The 20016-nt window shown below is 47.3% G+C and overlaps 1 protein-coding gene across 1 annotated transcript in view; it reads left to right on the top strand.

Annotated features, from left to right (window-relative positions):
- Positions 1-20016, top strand: part of LOC138259764 (uncharacterized) — a 607309-nt gene that overhangs the window by 541287 nt on the left and 46006 nt on the right. The window contains exons 6-7 of the mRNA XM_069207649.1: positions 14825-14910; positions 15684-15827. Coding sequence (XP_069063750.1) covers positions 14825-14910; positions 15684-15827 — 230 coding nt within the window. The remainder of the gene's footprint in view (positions 1-14824; positions 14911-15683; positions 15828-20016) is intronic.

Raw genomic sequence — 20016 nt, 5'->3', positions numbered from 1 at the left:
TTCTTAAATCCTTTTTTGGATGTATGCCCCGAGGTGTGATACAATGCCCTAAATAAAATCCACAGTAGGAGTTAGGCTCTTACACCTACTCTTGCTGACGGTCGTACACTCTCCCTCAGTACTTCAAGCACTTTATGCAGAATGTTAGCCAACGAAATTATATTTTCTAGGAATGCTTGCACACCTGTAATATATTTTAAAATGGGGAATTCTATATGGAGGATGGCATTAATTTCTGAAATAGACTGGCTCCAGATATCAATCCAGAAGGCAAGCCTAAATATTTATAGGTGTCAGACGGGTAACAAATATGGATATTAATAGCAAATCGGGCTCTAAAGCTGCTTAACAGTAGGGAGAATAAAGTCGGTTGTGGTTAAATAGTTCCATACAGCTGCCCCATCTGAAAGGCAAAAGAGGCACGCACATTTGAACTCCAAAACGCACTGTGCATTGCTCAAAGAACACTAGAACATTCACATTTTCAACATATTGTGCTCTTGCCGTCCCGTCACGTAATTGTGGCACACAGAAGGTGTATTAACCGAGTACACAACCATTTCGCCCTTTTGTGGTCCAGCCTGCGTATAGCTTACGAGACCCTGTAGTAGTTAGAAAAGGGCTCGGAGCCCTACCCATGTCACGTCAGTGTCTTTCATTGGTTGGTGGGCTTGCCTTTTAAAATCTGCTTGCTTTCATTAGTGGAAGGCATGCATACGTCATGCCTTTTCCAGTGGTTAGCCCTCCTCGAGCGCAGCGACCAAATACTGAAAACATACGAGGCTCACTGTTTTCCGTCCGGTTTGTGGACTACTTTTTCTCTTTTTTCGCAGCACGCTCTCGCTTGGCAGAAGTCGAGCGCTTTGCATGACATCGACCCTGTTACATAGTTAATTGCACTTTTGCCGGTTACGTAGATAATTGCACTTTGCCGGTAGGTTTCACTATGAGTGAACTGTTATTTTCGTTTGTGTGTCTGCTTTGCACTGATGGCGGCCATTAGCTCGCTTTTGTGAAACTTTGACTTTTCAGTTTAAATGGCAAGAAAAGTTCAGTTAGATATGTGCAACTGTTTTATTTTTATTTTCAATTTATGTGGCAAGAAAAGTCCGGTTAGGAGTTTACAATGCTAATTGCTCACGCTCAAGCAAACGCAAGACCGTTTCCATTTCCATTTTTCAGGAGAGTGCTTGCGCTCAGTTTTTTTTCTTCATTTAATGAGGCAAGAAAAGTCTGGTTGGGAGTTTACAACTGCTAATAGCTCCAACTCAGAGAAATGCGAGACCCATTGCGTTGCAAATGCTTGTTTTGCTTGCATGCTTTGCCATTACATGAGATCTACATAAGATGTGATAGAAATTGACAGTGTTAACAATTTGTCTACATGCTCTCCTACGACAATGGCACACTACGGTTGTGTGTCTGAACCATGCATTCCGTTGCAACGCACGTTACCACGCATGTGCAGCAGCGGCAGCCGCAGCTCTCAAGGGGGGGGAGCGGGAGGTAGGATGGGAATGGGGGGGCTGGGAGGGAATAACAAATAATAATAAAAAACAAAAAAAGACTTGCCTCCTTCCGTCACAGTCCTCTCCTGTTGCGTCGCTCGTCCTCCTTACCTGTTCTAGTGTCCCACCATTCACTGGGACACCAGAACAGGCTTCCCAACAATCCTGGCACTGCTTAATGCTATACATAGCATGTAAGCAGCATCAGGATTCCAGACACAAGCCTGAGGTCTGCGCAGTTTCTCCAGCCTGGCTGTTTGCAGCATAGTTGGAGAAACTTAGGGGCGCATGTGTGTTTTGCCGGCCTCTAATGGCTGCCAAACACACAGGCACTTAGTGCACTCTCCCCTCCTCCCACCTCCTTTGGCCCAGCCCCACCCCTCCCTGCTGTGCCAGAAGCAGAAAAATAAAACAATAGAAAACTATTGTTTTGTTTTTCTGCTTCTGACCCACCAATGGGGCAACGCTCCTTTGCCATAGCGAAGGAGCTGCCACCATAGCGAAGGAGCTGCCACTGCACGTGTGCCACAATAAAAATGCCATTACTATGCATATCCTTTACTACGCATGCCTTTACAATGAATTACATTGTGAAAGCATGTGTTTTAAAGGAATATGAGTGGTAAAAGGTCCTAGCGAGACTCCCCCCTCACCCCCACCCTAGTCATTCTAAAAAAATACCCCTCCTTCACCCTGAACCCTAAATTAGTACAAACCTATCCCCTTCCTGAACCCTAAAATCGTATTTCCGTTCTAAGCCAAAAACCTGACCCCCCACGCTAAAACCTAATGCCCCCACCTCCACCCCCTCCCTAAAACAGTACCCCCCCCAGGCCCAATCCGCCCACCCTTATCCCGAAAACCGGCTCCCCTGCCCCAAAAACCGAAGCCCCACCCCCTCCCTAAAACACAACCCAGAGCCCAAAAACCATCCCCGCTCAAAAACCGAATCCCCCCACCCCGACGCCTCCATAAAACTGTACCTCCACCCCCAGACCCAACCCCCCCCCCCGCACTAAGCCTAAAAACTGCCCCTGCCCTAAAACCTAACCTAACCTCCCCAGGCCCCTGCCCCCTCCCTAAAACAGCACCCCCCAGCCCCAGGCCCAATCCCCCCACACTAAGCTCAAAAACAGTCCCCTGCCCTAAAACCTAACCCCCTCTGCCCCCTCCCCAGAACTGTACCCCCCAAACCCAATCCCCCTTACCTCACTACTAAGGCGCAGCTCGTTCTGAGGAAATGGAATGATCTTTCAGTTTCCTCTAATGACACTGATAGACTTCACCAGAATTACCACGCATAGCCCTTACCATACCTACCATTAAAAGATAATTTGTTGTAATGGTATACGTCGTAAGGGCTGTTTGTGGTAATGACGCATGCTTTGTGACGCATGCGTGGTAATGGCTAGTCAGGGAAACAGCCATGTTGTAATGGCTGTTTCCCGCAAACTGCATCTGGAAGGTGCAATGCAACTAGGCATGTATGGTGCATTGCAGCAAGCAATATTCACTTTCTGCATGTATGCTACCCTGCTACAGTTACAACATAGATATGCTAATACATGTTGCAACTCATAATCCAGATCTCACACAACAGTATTATAAATTTCTCTCACCCCCACCACCCCCATGAAAAGGCACACGGTATATGTAGGGTGTGCTGCAACGCAAGCGCTACACCCACCGGCAAGGAAAATAAGGCACGCTGAATGTGGCATGCAGTACAACAGTGTTACCCTGATTTTGCATAAAAAGTTGTATTGAAAGTGTTTTACAATAGAATGTAAACATAATGATATTCAGTCTTGGATAGTCAATCACAATTTCTGTGGCTGGTTCCACAATTCAATTCTTCACCAAACAATTTTTGGGTAACCAAAATTCTTTGTATGGGAAAGCAGCATCTTTCTAGCATAGTTACACTTTATGCCTCGTGTCAGTGTGTTTACACTGTACTACGCTGGGATCCTGCTAATCAGGACCTCCGTGTCAATGCTCTCTCCTCTAAATTCGGTTATATGGTAACTTTTGCACCCTACATTTGACATACTGGTGCACACATGTAAGTTCCTAGTATATAGTGCTTAGGTACCCAGGGCATTGGAACACCAGAGGTCTCCCATGGGCTGCAGCATGTATTATGCCACCCATCGGAACCCATGCAAACTGTGTCTGAAGGCCTGCCATTGCAGCCTGCGTGAAATGGTGCATACACCTTTCACTTAAGATATAAGGCTTGCCTTATATCACAGTCGCTGCACTTGGACTCTGTAAGTCACCCCTATGTTAGGTCCCTCAGCCCAAGGGCAGGGTGTATGGTCTTGAGTGTGAGGGCACCCCTGCATGAGCAGAGGTTCCCCTACAAACCCCATCCTCCATTACCTGGGCTTTGTAAATACAGGGAAGCCATTTTAAAGTATGTAGTGGACACTGGTCAACACAAGTAGTCCATCTACAGAATAGCTTCACAGAACCTAGGCATGTTTGGTATCAAATATGTTGGAGTCATGCAACTACACAGATTCCAGTGATAGTCGCATGATACCATGTACTCTGGGGGTTCCGTAAAGGATCCCCCAGATCTGCCTGTATAGCCTTCGAGGGCCTGCATGCAAGCCTGTGCTGGTGCCGAACCCAGACACTGTTCTGTCCTCCTGCTGCTGAGCCTAGCTCGAGCAGGGGAAGGCAGAAAAAACTGTTTCCTGTAGGAGGGAGGTGTGACCTCCTCTCCTTTAGAACTAGGTGTCTCTGGGCTGGGGTGGCCTCTGAGTGCCAACAGACTGCCTTTTAGTGCCCTCCTTGCATAAACCGGCTTTCACCAGTGCAGGAACCCCTGGTTCCTGCTCTGGTGTAAAACCACACAAACAACACAGGGGTGACCACCCTTCTGTCCAGCTCCTCCCCTAGGGAGGTTTACAGAGCTCTGCCAGGTGGTCACTTGATTCTGCTATCTTGGAAATAGGATGTGCAGAGGCCCCTGGGGCATCTGACTGGTTAGGCCAGGGGAGTGACGTCCCAGACCCCCTCTGATAGGTGGGTCACTGCAGATAGTGTCCAACCCCCTTTTAGGGTCTCTGAAGGGCTCCCCTGAGGGTGGGTCCCCAGATTAGTTGAGCAAAGACTCTACAAGGAACTCTCTGCAAGACTCTTCTGCAACCTGGCCTCTGGAACTGCTGCTAGTCTGCCGTAGGAACTGAAACAAGACACTGTCCAGTTGGGAGGGCTCCCACTGCAACATTTTCTCCAGCTCCTGCAAGATTTCTGCGGCCTCCGTGGCAGTGCATCATCCAGGGTCACAAGGACTCTGTTTGCAAGCAAGAAGGAATCTTCTTTGGAGTGAAGGAGTCACTCCCCTGCATCCGCAAGCACCTCAATGACTAGCTGGTGGATCCTGCTGTCCCATGGACATTGTGAAGGCTCTGTTACACAGGTGATGGTTCTGTGGTCCCCGCCAGGTCTATCTTGTCTTCTAATCAACTTGAGAGACGGTGGGCCCTTGCTGTGGCCACTGGGACGGAACCCCTGTGCACCGCATCTGTTGCTGTCACCAAGGCTTGTTGGCTCTTCCTCCAGGAGATCTTTGAGCTCCAAGAAGCCCTAGCCTCCAGCACTCTGCAACTCCAAGAACAGCATCCACCCTGCAACTCCTGCAGCGTGGGACTCCTTCTTTGTTGTGCTGCTGAGGCCCGCCTGCGACTCCCTGTGCCTGCTGCCAGTGGGTCCTCTTGGGGGCTCCTACTGGCTCTCCTGTGTGCTGAGGGCCAGCCCTGTCTCCCCTCCTAGGGTCGAATCGCTTGAACCTTGCTCGTCCCCAAACACCTGCAAACTTCCTGCAGCTTCTTCCCGCATTTGCCAATGCTTGTTGGCGGTTCTGCTGACCCCTCTGCTATCTGGGGACCAACATGGGACAGGTCGTGGGTGATTCCAAGGACCTTCCGGCATCACCTGGACTCTGCGGCTGTACTTTATTCACCGACCTGCAGGAACTCCTCCCCAAGAGGGTGGGCATTGCCTACCTGCATTGCCAGGACATTGCCGAGTGGTCTGGACACTGTCCCCTTCTTTTTCAGGTTCTTCTTTTCTGGCCGACGTGGTCCATGAGTCGCAACAGCAGCTGGACAAACAAGACTTTCATTGACTCCAGCAAATGTTTTCTGATGTCACTTCACCCACCGTGCACCTGGGCTCCCTTGTGTTGGTACTCCACTCACCTGGGTATCCATGGATGGGGGCACTATCGAACCTTCCTTGTGCCAACTGGTTTCCTCAGGGTCCTCTGGAAAGGGTCCTGAATCCTGCAAATTCCAACCGCGACTGTCCTGTGTTAGCCTATGGGACACCCAACTAGGTAACACCTCTGCACACAGAAGCCTGGGGGATTTCTCTTAATTACTTTGGGTGGTTTTGTACTCGCCTAGCCCCTGCGATCCTAACACACTTACCTTGGTTGGGCACCCCCATTGTTATACCACTTTCTTAGTAAATGGCTTGCCCCCTAACCCCCCAATTGGGCAACGTGTTTTTCTATGCTTTTCCTGTTTGTGTGTAGATATCTCCAAGTGGGGATATACTAATGTAAGGATAGTACTAGTGTTCTAATAAAGAATACTTCATTTTTGTAACACTTGGTGTGGCTCTTTCTTTTGCTGATATCACTGACTGACTATTGTGGTATTGTAAGTGTTTTACACTCCTTCTTAATAAGCCTGAGCTGCTCTCCACAGCTACCCTTGGAAAGCTTTGGTTAGCTGGGCACCAAAACACTATGACTAAGAGATGCCTGGACTCAGTATAGGGTGCCACACCATAGGTCTACACCAAAAACTTAGCAAGCCTCCTACACTTTGTATAAAATTCCCAGTTCAGTCAGACGGTGGGGCCACTCAGCAGTGGATCTTGAGATCTTTAAACAAAAACATAGTGGTGGATTGTCATCCACTTCCAAAAAAAGAAGCGTTGTTAGCAGCTGTTAACGGTGCACGGTATTATACATTCATCACTTCCTTAAGTGCCTACAGGTATTTGAGACTGCCTTTTTGGCCTGGCATCTGCGGCAAGTGTTTAAAAAAATAGATATGTTGTTCCAAGGGATTGATGAAACCCAAGCATTATACAATGACATCCTAATACTTGCTAAGACTGTAAAGGAACACAATGTGTTACTTGATAAGGTTTTACAGACTCTTGAAGACAAAGGTGTGACTGTATGTATCAACAAGTGTAAATTCCTTATGCAAGAAATTGATTATTTGGGACATCAAATTTCAGGTCAAGACATTAAACCTAAGGCAGATTTGTTGGATGTTATAGCCAAAGCTACCAAACCATATGACAAGGTATTTTTAAGGTCATTTGTAGGGTTAGGAGAATACTGCACAAGATTTGTTCAGGGATATGCTATTTTTACTGAACTCTTGCTGAGATTATTGAGGAAAGGTGAACAATTCAATTGGAATGAAGAACAAGATGAAGCTTTTGAGAAAGTTAAATCATTAATGTAATCCTACATTTAAACCATTTGATCCTTCTGCTGAATCTTATGTCACTGTGAATGCGAGCTCTTCGGGAATGGGTTCTGTCTTTAATCAGGTCGCTGAGGGCACAGAGAGCACTGTATCTTTTATATACAGAAGTTTAAGAGAAGCATAATTACAATATAGTACCATAGTAAGAGAAGCGCTAGCTTACGTATGCTCGGTTGAGAAATTGCTAAATTACTTATGGGCTAAAGAGTTTGTTTTATTGACGGATCACAATCCATTGATTTTAAATGATCGACTGTAGGAAATTTGATAGAGCATCCTTAAGGTTGGTAAGATTGATTTCAAGGTTGCAAGAGTTTAATTTTGTGATAAGACACATTCCAGGTAGAAAAAATGCTACAGCAGATTGTTTATCCAGTTTGCCTCAAAATGTAGAACCTAAGGAAGAAGAATCAAATATTCAGGAATGTGTGGTTGCTGTGGTGGATGCAATTAACAATAGTGGCGGTGCTATTTCAGAAACTGAATGGATTAAACATAACGAGGGGGACAGTTATCAAACACTGTTACCGATGGATGGCCACCATGTAGGAATTTAGAACCAGAATTGCAAAGTTTTGCACTAATAGCAGAAGAACTAAGTGTTATGAACGGTATGTTTTAAAGGAAAGATGTATTAATTCCTCCACGCGGTCTTAGAAATTAGTTATGTTAGCTCATCAAGGTCCACCAGGATCTACTGCCACAAAGAAGACACTCAGTCAACACTGTTGGTGGCCAGAGATGGATTCGGCCATTGAGAAGTTCATTGAGTCTTGTATGGTGTGTGTTAAATCTAACAAACATTTAAAGACTACTTGTGAGCCGCTCTACCTTCCAAAACTCCAGGACATCTATGGGAGAAAGTGTCAGTTGACATTTCTGGTCCATTCAATGTTTTTGGGCAAAGAAAAAGATTTCTCAGTGGTTTAGTAGATAACTTTTCGAAGTGGATGTATTATGAATTTGCCAGCAATCCCAGTACAGAGGAGGTGATTTTGTTTCTTGAGAGTAAATTGAAGTTTTTCTGATAACATTAAAGTGAGATAATGGAGTGCAATTTGTTTCAGCCAAAATGTTGATTTTTAAAAAAAAAAATTATTTTCTTTTTTTCTTTAATGTACGTGGCATTGATATTGAAAGAGCCCTGCTCTATTGCCCAAAAGCAAATGCTTAAGTTGAAAGGGGTAATAGATACATAAAAGAGGATAATGAGTCTGCACTGTCAAATAATTTGGATGTTGAGGATTTATTTTTAAACAAAAATTTGGAGTTATCATAATACTCTGCATTCTGTAACAGGCTTTTCACCTTATTTGATGAGAGGTAGGAAGGCCCGTACTATGATGACACCTAGGATGATTAGTACAAAAGACAAAGGACACAATGAAGATGAAAATGTATTTACTAAGACATGGGAAGAAGCCAGGCAAAATCTGCAAGTCAAATAAGACAAAGCAAAAGCTTACTTTGATAAAGTAAATAGAACAAAGAGCAAAAAGGTCAAAATAAGAGATTGGGTATTAATATCTAAACCGGTAATGACATACAAATGTGAGTCCAAATTTATGGGTCCACTACAGGTGCTAAAAATGGCTAGTAATGTTGTTTTAGTACGCAAAAAAGGAAGATGGAACAAAAGTGCCATAGTGGTTCTTAAACAAGGACAAGAGAATTTTTGGCAGGTACAGAAGGATTCTGATATAGAAAACAGTGAAGGATATTTCGGTGGTGATTTGTTACAAGAGACAAAAAAAATCCACACCAACAAGGTTTGAAAGGACAGAGGGCCTCATTACGAGTTTGGCGGTCAGACCATCATGTTGACAGTCCCAAAAAGACTGCCAGGTTGGCGGTCTCTCAGACTGCCCTATTACGAGTTACATGGGTAGGACCGCCGACCACCAAACAAAAAAGCCAGACTGCCAGCAGTGCGGAGGACCCGGAAATAGGCGGTCCGACCTCCAGCCCCAAGAGCACTTTGACCAACCACTGACCGTATTACAAGTCCAAAATCTCAGTGGCGGACATTCATGGCGGTTAGCCAGTGGCAATCCGAACCACGGCGGTTCATGGTCAGCAAAGTAATACACAACAGCACATTGGATGGATTTGAAAACAACACAGCTGACACATTGCCACACTCAACACACCTACAAAGGACACTATAAAACACTCCCCTTTACACCCCACAATCCTTCGCATCTACACTGCAAGACAACGAAGCCTGAGCACCTTTTTTTTTTTTTTTTGCCGAGTACATAGATCAGGTACCCCTTTATTCACCATCACATTGAACACCCTGCACACACCTTTGTACAGTCACACCAATTACACTTTCCCTATTTAGAAAGTCGATGTCACCCATTTTAATTTTGTTCCACCATGTCACATTCCAAAAATCCCCATTTTTCAGAAGATGAGTTAAGAGTTATGGTAGATGAAATCATAAGAGTAGAGCCACAATTGTTTAGAGCACAAGTCCAGCACTCTCCTATCAGTAGGAAAATGGAAATATGGGACAGGATCGTCAACAGAGTGAATGCTGTAGGCACCACCCTGTGCATCAGGGAGGACATCAGGAAGAGGTGGAACGACCTCAGGGGTAAGGTCTGTTCCCTGGCATCCAGGCACCAGCTGCAAGCCTAAAAGGCTGGTGGTGGCCCTCCCAGTGTTCCATTACAACTCTTTCCCGGGGATGGGACGGTCTTGCCTATCCTGCATCCTGAGGACTCGACAGGAATACCTAGGGAAGTCGAGTCTGATAAGTCACAACAAGAAAACAATTTCACCTAAATGCATGCTTGCCTACAGCTCACCTTTATCCTACTTTTCTGCTGCCCCACTCACCAGCCCAGTGTTCTCCCCTCCAAATATTCTGTATGTGAATTCCCAGTTGAAGTGTACTCACCTGAGGGAACAACATTTTTATGGTGTGTGTAGTAGAGGCAACAGGACTGCACATCCCAGGATACACTGTTTCTATAAATTCAAACACCAGCACATTGTTCTCTTTTCCAAATACCTTTTTGGTAACCTCTCAAATGAAGTGTACTCACTTGGGGGCTTAATGTTTGTATAATGTGTGTACCATAGGGACTAACGTGACTGCAAAGGCCAGGAAGTACTGTTACAGTGATTCCAACCACCAGCACGGTGTTCACAGCTACAAATACTGTTGTCTGGCAAGTCTCAAATGAAGTGTACTCACCTGGGGGTTTCACATATGTATGGTGGGAGTACGACGGGGACGGACAGGACTGCAAAGACAGGAAGGCCCAGTGTCTGTGAATCCAAACTCCAGCACAGTGTTCACTGCTACAAATATCGTTGTCTGGCAAGTCTCAAATGAGGTATACTCACCTGGAGGGTTCACATATGTATAGCGAATGTACCACAGAGACTGACAGGATGGCAGCTCCCAGCAGGCACTGTTTCTGTAACTCCAAATTATGAGCACTGTGTTCTCTTGTCCAAAGACCATTTTGGTAACCTCTCAAATGAAGCCCTTTGGCTGAACATTATGAGTAATAGCTTTCCAGTTATTGCAAAAACACTTTACTCCACACATTCTGACAACTACAGTTCTTTGTACAGTCACAGTCATTAAGTCACATGACATACATTCAAGAAAAGTAGCTATTGATGAGATATTCCTGCCAGTCAGCTCCTTACTCTTTGCCACTGTCATCCTCACTTGGCATTTCATGAGTCTCACCCGATGACACTGCAGGGTATCTCTCCTCTGGGATGTGTGGGATATTCCTCCTCAGGGCGAGGTTGTGGAGCATGCAGCATGCCACAGTGATCTTACACGCTATTCCGGATGTAGAAAAATGCCACTGTTGGCATGGTTACCCCCTAACATGTTGCCTTTGCTGATGCTAGTTATGATTGAAAGTGTGCTGGGACCCTGCTAACCAGGTCCCCCTACCAGTGTTCTTTCCCTAAACTGTACCTTTGTCTCCACAATTGGCACAGCCCTGGCACACAGATAAGTCCCTTGTAAATGGTACTCCTGGTACCAAGGGCCCTGATGCCAGGGAAGGTCTCTAAGGGCTGCAGCATGTCTTATGCCACGCTGGGGACCCCTCACTCAGCACATGCACACTGCCTCACAGCTTGTGTGTGCTGGTGGGGAGAAAAAGATAGTCAACATGGCACTCCCCTCAGGGTGCCATGCCCACAACCCACTGCCTGTGGCATAGGTAAGTCACCCCTCTAGCAGGTCTTACAGCCCTAAGGCAGGGTGCACTATACCACAGGTGAGAGCATAGCTGCATGAGCACTATGCCCCTACAGTGTCTAAGCCAATTGTTCGTCATTGTAAGTGCAGGGACGCCATAAAGAGTATATGGTCTGGGAGTTTGTCAAACACAAACTCCACAGTTCCATAAGGGCTACACTTAATACTGGGAAATTTGGTATCAAACATCTCAGCACAATAAATCCACCCTGATGCCAGTGTGAGATGTATTAAGAAATGCACTGAAAGGGCATCTTAGAGAGGCCCTGAACATGCCAGGCCAACTGCTAGTGCTAGGCTGACCGGTCTCTGCCAGCCTGCCACTTTGAGACTAGTTTCTGGCCACATGGGGAGAGTGCCTTTGTGGACTCTGTGACCAGGAACAAAGACTGTCCTGGGTGGAGGTGCTTCACACCTCCCCCTGCAGGAACTGTAACACCTGGCGGTGAGCTTCAAAGGCTCAAGCCTGGTGTTACAGTGCCCCAGGGCACTCCAGCTAGTGGAGATGCCCGCTCCCCCGGACACAGCCCCCACTTTTGGCAGTAAGTCCAGAGGATATGATGAGAAAAACAAGGAGGAGTCACCCTCCAGCCAGGACAGCCCCTAAGGTGTCCTGAGCTGAGGTGACCCCTTCCTTAGAAAATCCTCCATCTTGCTTTGGAGGTTTTCCCCCAATAGGATTAGGGATGTGCCCCCCCACCCCAAGGGAGGAGGCACAAGAAGGGTGTAGCCCCCCTCAGTGACAGTAGGCATTGGCTACTGCCCTCCAGCCCTAAACACCCCCCTAAAGTTAGTATTTAGGGGCGACCCTGAACACAGGAAAACACATTTCCAGATTACCTAAATGAGAAGGACTGCTGGCCTGAAAGCCCCACAGAGAAGACTGAGACAACCACTGACTTGGCCCCAGCCCTACTGGCCTGTCTCCAGTGTCAAAGAACCTGCAATAGCGACCGATCCAGCGGGACCAGCGACCTCTGCCGAATCAGAGGACTGCCCTGCAACCCAAAGGACCAAGAAACTCCTGTGGACAGCAGCTCTGTCTAAACAACAAAGAAGAAACCATCTTTAAAGAGACTCCAGCCTCACTCCTGAAGCGTGAGTCCCCAACACTCTGCATCCGACACCCCCGGCTCGTGTCCAGAAAAACAACACTGCAGCAAAGACCCCCAGGCGACTCCCACGACGTGGCCACCCTGAGAAGACCTCCCTGCACCACCACGGTGAAGCCTGCAGAGAGAATCCAGAGGCTCCCCTGACTGCGACTGCCCGGTAACAAAGAATCTGATGCCTGGAAGAAGCACTGCACCCGCAGCCCCCAGACCCGAGAGGAACCAACTACTAGTGCACGAGTGACCAGAAGGCGGCCCTCATCTTTGCCCAGTCGGTGGCTGGCCTGAAAAGCCCCCCTGTGCCCTGCCTGCATCACCAGAGTGACCCTCGGGTCCCTCCATTAAAACCAAAATGAAACCCGCTACCTACTTTGCACACTGCACCCGGCTGCCCCTGTGCAGCTGAGGGTGTATTTTGTATGCCTGTTTGGGACCCCCCCAGTGCTCTACAAAACGCCCCTGGTTTGCTCCCCGAGGACCCAGGTACTTACCTGCTAGCAGACTGGAACCGGAGCACCCCTAGACTCCATAGGTGCCTATGTTATTTGGGCACTGCTTTGATCTCTGCACCTGACCAGCCCTGTGTTGCTGGTGCTGGGTGTCTGGGGTTGACTTGAACCCCCAACGGTGGGCTGCCTATGCCCTGGAGACTGAACTTGTAAGTGCTTTACTTACCTGCTAAACTAACTTGTACTTACCTCCCCCAGAACTGTTGAATTTTGCAGTGTCCGCTTTTAAAATAGCTCATTGCCATTTTTGCAAAAACTGTGTACATTACTGTTTTCATTCAAAGTTCTATATTTACCTATGCCAAGTACCTTACAATTTATGTAGTTACTTGAATTCTGAATCTTGTGGTTCTAAAATAAATTAAGAAAAGAATATTTTTCTATATAAAAACCTATTGGCCTGGAGTTAAGTTTGATTGGGTGTTCCCATTTATTGCCTGTGTGTGTGCAACAAATGCCTAACACTACCCTCTGATAAGCCTACTACTGATTCCTCAAAACCACAAACAGAGCATTAGCATTATCTATTTTTGCCACTATCAACCTCAAACGGGAACCCTTGGACTCTGTGCACACTATCTCTCACTGTGAGATAGTATATACAGAGCCAACTTCCTACACCGGGTGAGTAGAGGAGGGCTCCACCAGTCCTGTCAAGACACCTAAACCTGGCCTTCAGGAGCCCAAAAGCCCACTCCACTATGTGCCGTGTTCGTGCATGGGCCTCTTTGAAGCGGACTTCCCCCGGTGAAGTTGGATTCCTTATTGGCGTCATCAAACATGGACGGTTTGGATATGCAGAGTCTCCTGTTTAGGAATGGGACGTGTGTGCAACAGTTAGTCCCTCTTATCATAATGGTGGCACCAGACATAACTTACACACAAACATGACAGATGTGACTTAGCAACCAACCACGCCCTCTCTGCGTACAATCGTGACATCAGCTGGGGGATTGCGCTGTTCCGCATAATGAAGGGATGATGGGCTGAACCTGGATAACTGTCACAGCCCTGTGAAATGCTTAGGTCTGCCAAACATACAACTTGGATGTTGATGGAATGGAAGTTCTTTCGGTCGTGGTACACTTGTTTGTTGCATGCCGTGGGACCAGGCCAACATGTGTGCCATCAATAGCCCACACCACATGTGGAAGGCGTGCAAAATCATAAAAGTCAGCCTTCACATGGGCTAAATCCTCACGTCGGGGAAACTGGATGTGCAGGTGTTTCAATATTGCAGATAGGACATCCTTCAACACCAGACTAAACATAGGTTGGGACATGCCAGCAGCTAGGGCCACTGTATGTTGGAAGATCCCTGTGGCTAGGAAGTGCAACACTGACATGACTTGTACAATGGGTGGTTGGATAACTAATAGCTGGTATCAGATCTGGCTCCAACTGATGACACAAGACAACATTTTCAGACGTGTGACACAGTTTTTGACGCCCAGTCCCACATTTTAGACCTCTAAAATGGCAGCTTCCTGACCTATTCTACTGGACATTAGGAACTACCTGCGACTACTGGCTAAAGTTGTCATGGTGGTAGGTGGTTGCAACTGCAGCTGATACACAAATGTAGGCTAACGTTGTTGCCAGTGGTGGTCGTGGGCCAATGGCTATGACTGCCGGAAGTGACGACCACGTACATAACCGCCATATTCTGCAGATTCCCTAACTTGACTCCTGACACTGCTGCCAGCAACACCTCTACTACCAAGCTGCTGTGTATGGCCTCTGGGGACAATCATGCCACATCCAGCAGGTGATAGGGCCCCAGCTTTCTCTCCAGAAGAGCTGAAGAGGCTAGTTAACAAGGCCCCACCCTGGTATGCACAACTCTGTGGTGCACCAGAGGAGCAGGTAAGTGCCTCATGTGCAGAGTTTTCTCTGTACTTCACCATTCTTTCTCTCCTAACAGGCTACATTGTGCACGTGTGCCAGATTGACTACTCATGTGCCTGTACGTTCAGTCTTTGTGGTTTCAGTGGGAGGATCAACGTGCAGGTATTGGTGGCCAGTGCCATATGTTAAGTTAAATCACTATGTGGTGTCTGTGTTTTTTGTGTAACTAGATCCACCTTGTGTTGGATGCACATAACTAGGTGAGGTGACATTACAGCTATCCACTAACATCTCTTTCCACTTGATTGTTCTATATGTGCGACAACTTGTCTGTGCATGGCAGCATGAGCTGAGTATGCATGTTATATGTGTCAATTGTGAGTAATGTGAGCTGTGTGTATGTTGCCTCAGGGATTTCTTCACACATCTGCCCTTGCTAGACTGTGGTTTGTAAGGCATGTCATCACTTTCTCTTCCCTTCATGTTGCCACACCCACCACATGCCAATTAACTGTTGGCTACATGATGTACTGTTATAAATGGAAGTTGTAGGGGGCTGGCTAGGCACACTGTGCAGGGGGCCAGGCAACCACACATTGGTTTACAGGGGCAAAAACGAGATCACCTAAAGCTCTAATTTTTAGGTAGCTTGTTCGAGCACTTAGGCCAATCTTGGAGAAGTGCAAAGCATTTGTTGTACCCACAGTATCAATCTTGCAACTCACACGCTCTAAGGAATAACTCAAGACCAATTTATAAAAATACTTCAGATTTGTATGTAATTTTTAAGATCAAGATTATCAAAATTGAGTAGTTTTCAAGATATGAATTAATGAATTTTAATGAAAATAGTCTTTGTGTGTAATTAATGGAAGACCACCTTTAAAAATGCATATAAAATTGTACAGTTGGTTTACCAAGTTCTCCTTTTGCAGGTTCGTTGATGTCATCGATAGGCACACTGTGCCAGCTATAGACGTTCAGGAAGCTCCTGGTTCAGGCGGGATCAGCAATGAAAGATCTCTGGAGCTGGTGCAGGGCCACTGCTGGGGGGGACCACTTGGACAAGCACTGCACAGGTAAGTTTGAAGATGGTTCTTTGGGGTCCTCTTGGAGTGTTGAGGTCGCAATGGGTGGCGGCCCTTAGGGCACGGCAGGTTCTTCAGTGAAGGGCACAGGGTGGCCGGGTTCAGAGCAAATTGGTTAGCCTAGAGTTGGGCGCAAGGATGCCCTAAGAAGCCAGAGGTAAGTTGGTTCAAGGGTCGTTTGCAGGACAATGGGGGCACTCTGGCGGGAGGACTGCGGTGTTCCTGAAGTCCCTATATCAGCCCAGGGAGAGCTGGTTTTCTTGGTGTCTGATGTTGGCTGACCAATACCCATGGTATTGGCACAGTTTGATCATTGGAGGGCACAGTGCCACCAAACGTGGCACACTTGCAGGGGTCGTCCTTGCAGTCGTCTGTGTTTAGTATGGTCCAGCTGTGACATCTGGTTCAGGAGTTAGAGGCTGGTCAGTGAAGTGACCCTCACTGACTTGCTTGTTCTTGCTGTTGTAGAGTGGTACCTTCACTCTGGAGGGAGTTCTATGGTGATTTTCAAATCCTGGAGGTCCTCTGGGGTTTTTAAGAGTTTTTCCAGTTGTCAAGCAGCTCCTCAGTGGCCAATGTTGGGTCCTGGGTGCAGCAGGCACGGTTTGGTGCCTTTTATTGGTTGTAACCGGTCCACAGTTCTCGTGCCATGGATCTTCTTGGTGCTGGTCCTCTTTTGTCTGTTGAATCTGATTTCCTGGTCTAGGGATACCCACTAAATACTGTATTTAAGGGGAACCTGGTAGTGACCAATGGGTCATCTATCTTTGTGTGGCTACACCCACTAAAGTGACCACTTCCTGTGGAAAGGGTAACTTCCCTATCCCTGATTGGCTATTTCCTTCCATTTAAGATGGAGGAAAATGAAATGGAATGCCCACCTAGCAAGCAAAACCTTAGGGGGGAGTGCATGCCAGGTGGGGCCACTCCTCCTACTCTGAGTTTCCCACTGTTGCTCCCGCCAAAAGTGGGGGTTTCCATGGGGATTACCATCTGCTGCTAGCAGCAGGCCTGGTGGTCGAGTTTCAAAGGTGGTTATCCCTCTGAAGCTAGCTGCCAGGGCATTGCACATTCCTGAGGGAGGGGGTGTTGGCACCCCCACCCTGGAAGGGCTTTGTTTTACAAACCAGCGAGACTAATCTCTCCCCCAAGGTTTGTAGATTGGTTCTATCCAGCCTGCCACCTCCAGACATCCAGTCAGCAACCATGCCAGGGTAGTTAGCTTTTGCAGGAAGCACCTCTAAGGTGACCCCTGGGTACCTTTTCATAATAAATCACTGGCGCCAGCGTGGATTTATCATTTTAAGTTGTTTGATACCAAACAACCCAGGGTTCAGAGTGGACATCATGTTGCTGTGAAACTCGTACTGACCGGTGTATTTTAAAATGGCTGCTCTGTTCACTCACTATGTCCTAGTTTGGACAAGGACACAGTGGGGGCATATTGCGCATGCAACTATGCCCTCACATACAGTATAGTGCATCCTGCCTTAGGACTGAAAGGCCTGCCAGAGGGGTGACTTAACTATATGGTATGCAGTGAAGAGTGGACAGGGCAGACGGGCAGTGTGCCATGTTGAGCATTCACTTTAGGTTTTCATCAGGGCACTCAACCTGCAATAGCAGTCCTGGGTGCAACTGGACACAGGGCCTTAAAGGGTGGCACAATCAGTGCTGCTGACCTCAGGGGCCTACCCGTACCTCCTGCCCTGGGCACCTAAGTACCATGTACTAGGGGCTTGTGGTGCCAGCAAAGGGTGTCTCCAATTGTGCAAATGCATCACAACAGTTTAGGGAAAGATCTCTGGCCCAGGGAACCTGGTTAGCAGGGGCCCTAGGCACTATCAGCTTCTCGGATACATCATGAATCAGACAAAAAGTAGGGGCTAACCATGTCAAAAAGAGGCCCTTCCTCACAGAAGTGATGGGAATGTAGTGCCATGTAGGTTCTGTCTCCTTGGCCTGCAGAGACCGTGGCCTCTCACTTATATCGCCCAGTATGGGTCCTAATCTAGGCTGGGGTGGAGTTAGTGTGGCTATGCAGCTGTGGCACTGTTTCCTTTCCCTCTACCCCAGCAGATCCTGTCATGTGGCCAGTATGAGGCTCTGGTGTAATATGCTGCCTAGAATGCCTTATTCCTTTGATCCGATGAGGAATGGGTACAGAGGTGAGTTACTGATTTGTAACATTACAAAAAAGGCCCAGCTAAAAGAACTACCACAGGATGGATAGTAAAAAGAATTTTCCTGTTAGAAAAACCCTCACCCACCAGAGTTACCCCCCTGGTGGCATGCTTTATCAGTTGGTTTCTTCCCTTTCCGCAACAGAGCAGGGCGTGCTACTCCCTATGGGATGCGTGGGAGCACTGATGTAGTCTCGTCACATAGCAGAAAATGGACAATGCATGGCTGTGTCTGTTGGATGCCATCTCTGTAGGATAGACACATGTGTCCAAAAGCGTGTTCTTTGTTATAGATACATAACACAGAACCCAACCCCCTGAAGTGGCATGAGTCTGCATTTGTCATTCCAAATGTAAAAAAATGGACATGCTAGACACTTCTGTACCCACCATGCCAGTCTCTTCATTGTTACCTGTTGGACTTGGCCCTTTTTGTAGGGTCATCCCCAAACTTTTTGCCTCCTTCCTCCTATTTTTCTAACCAGTTTTGGTTGGCTTTAGGACTCTGGGCAGTTTACCACTTCTAACCAGTGCTAAAGTGCATATGCTCGCTGTCTAAATTGTATTGGTGATTGGTTAATCCCTGAGTGGCATATTTGATTTACTAGTAAGTCACTAGTAAAGTGCACTAAAGGTGTCCTGGGCCTGTAAAGCAAATGCTACTAGTGAGCCTGCAGCACTGGTTGCATCACCCACATAAGTAGCTCTGCAAACGTGTAGGAAGTTGGATCTGCATACTATCTCAAAGTGATAGATAGTGTGCACAGAGTCCAAGGGTTCCCCTTAGAGGTTGATAGTGGCAAAATGAGATACTCATGCTCTATTTTGTGGTAGTGTGGTTGAGCAGTAGGCTTATCAGAGGGTAGCGTTAGGCATTTGTTGTACACACACGCAATACATGATAACACACACTCAAACACTTAACTCCAGTCCAATAGTTTTTTAAATAGAAAAATATTATTTTCTTAATTTATTTTAGAACCATAAGATTCAGAATTTAGGTAAGTACATAAATTGGAAGGTACTTGACACAGGTAAGTATGGAACTTTGAATTAAAATAGTAATGTACACAGTTTTGGCAAAAATGGCAAATAGCTATTTTGTAAGTGGACACAGTACAAAAATAAATAGTTCCTGGGGGAGGTAAGTATTGGTTAGTTTCTTAGGTAAGTAAAGCAGTTACAAGTTCAGTCTCCTGGGCATATGCAGCCCACCGTTAGGGGTTCAAGTCAACCCCAAGCACCCAGCACCAGCAATACAGGGCCGGTCAGGTGCAGAGGTCAAAGTAGGGCCCAAATAGCATAGGTGCCTATGGAGAACAGGGGTGCTCAGGTTCCAGTCTGCTAGCAGGTGTGTACCTGTGTCCTCAGGGAGCATACCAGGGGGGTTTTGTAGAGCGCTGGGGGGGGGTCCCAAATAGGCACACAAAATACACCCTCCGCACCACAGGGGTGGCCAGGTGCAGTGTGCAAAAATAGGTGTCAGGTTGCAGATAGGAATCAATAGAGAGACCCGAGGGTCACTCTGGTGATGCAGGCAGGGCACAGGTGGGCTTCTCGGGCCAGCCACCGACTGGGCTAGGATGAGGGCTGCCTGCTGGTCACTCCTGCACTTGTAGTTGGTTCCTCTCGGGCCTGGGGGCTGCAGGTGCTGTGCTTCTTCCAGGCATTGGGTTTCTTTGTTACCGGGCAGTCGCATTCAGGGGGAGCCTCTGGCTCCTCTCTGCAGGCATTGCTGTGGGGGTGCAGGGAGGTCATCTCAGGGTGTCCATGATGTGGGAGTCACCTGGGGGTCCTCTCAGCAGTGTTGGTTTTTCTGGACACGAGCCGGGGATGGCAGGTGCAGTGTGTGGAGACTCACGCTTCCGGTGTGAGGCTGGAGTCTCTTTAAAGATGGTTTCTTTGTTGCAGTTTTGGACAGAACAGCTGTCCACAGTAGTTTCTTGGTCCTTTAGGTGCAGGTCAGTCCTCTGAGTCCTCAGAGGTTGCTGGTTCCG

The sequence above is a fragment of the Pleurodeles waltl genome, chromosome 9 (assembly GCF_031143425.1).
Source record: "Pleurodeles waltl isolate 20211129_DDA chromosome 9, aPleWal1.hap1.20221129, whole genome shotgun sequence".
In the NCBI taxonomy this organism is placed as follows: domain Eukaryota; kingdom Metazoa; phylum Chordata; class Amphibia; order Caudata; family Salamandridae; genus Pleurodeles; species Pleurodeles waltl.
This window is presented reverse-complemented; position numbering and strand designations above follow the sequence as displayed.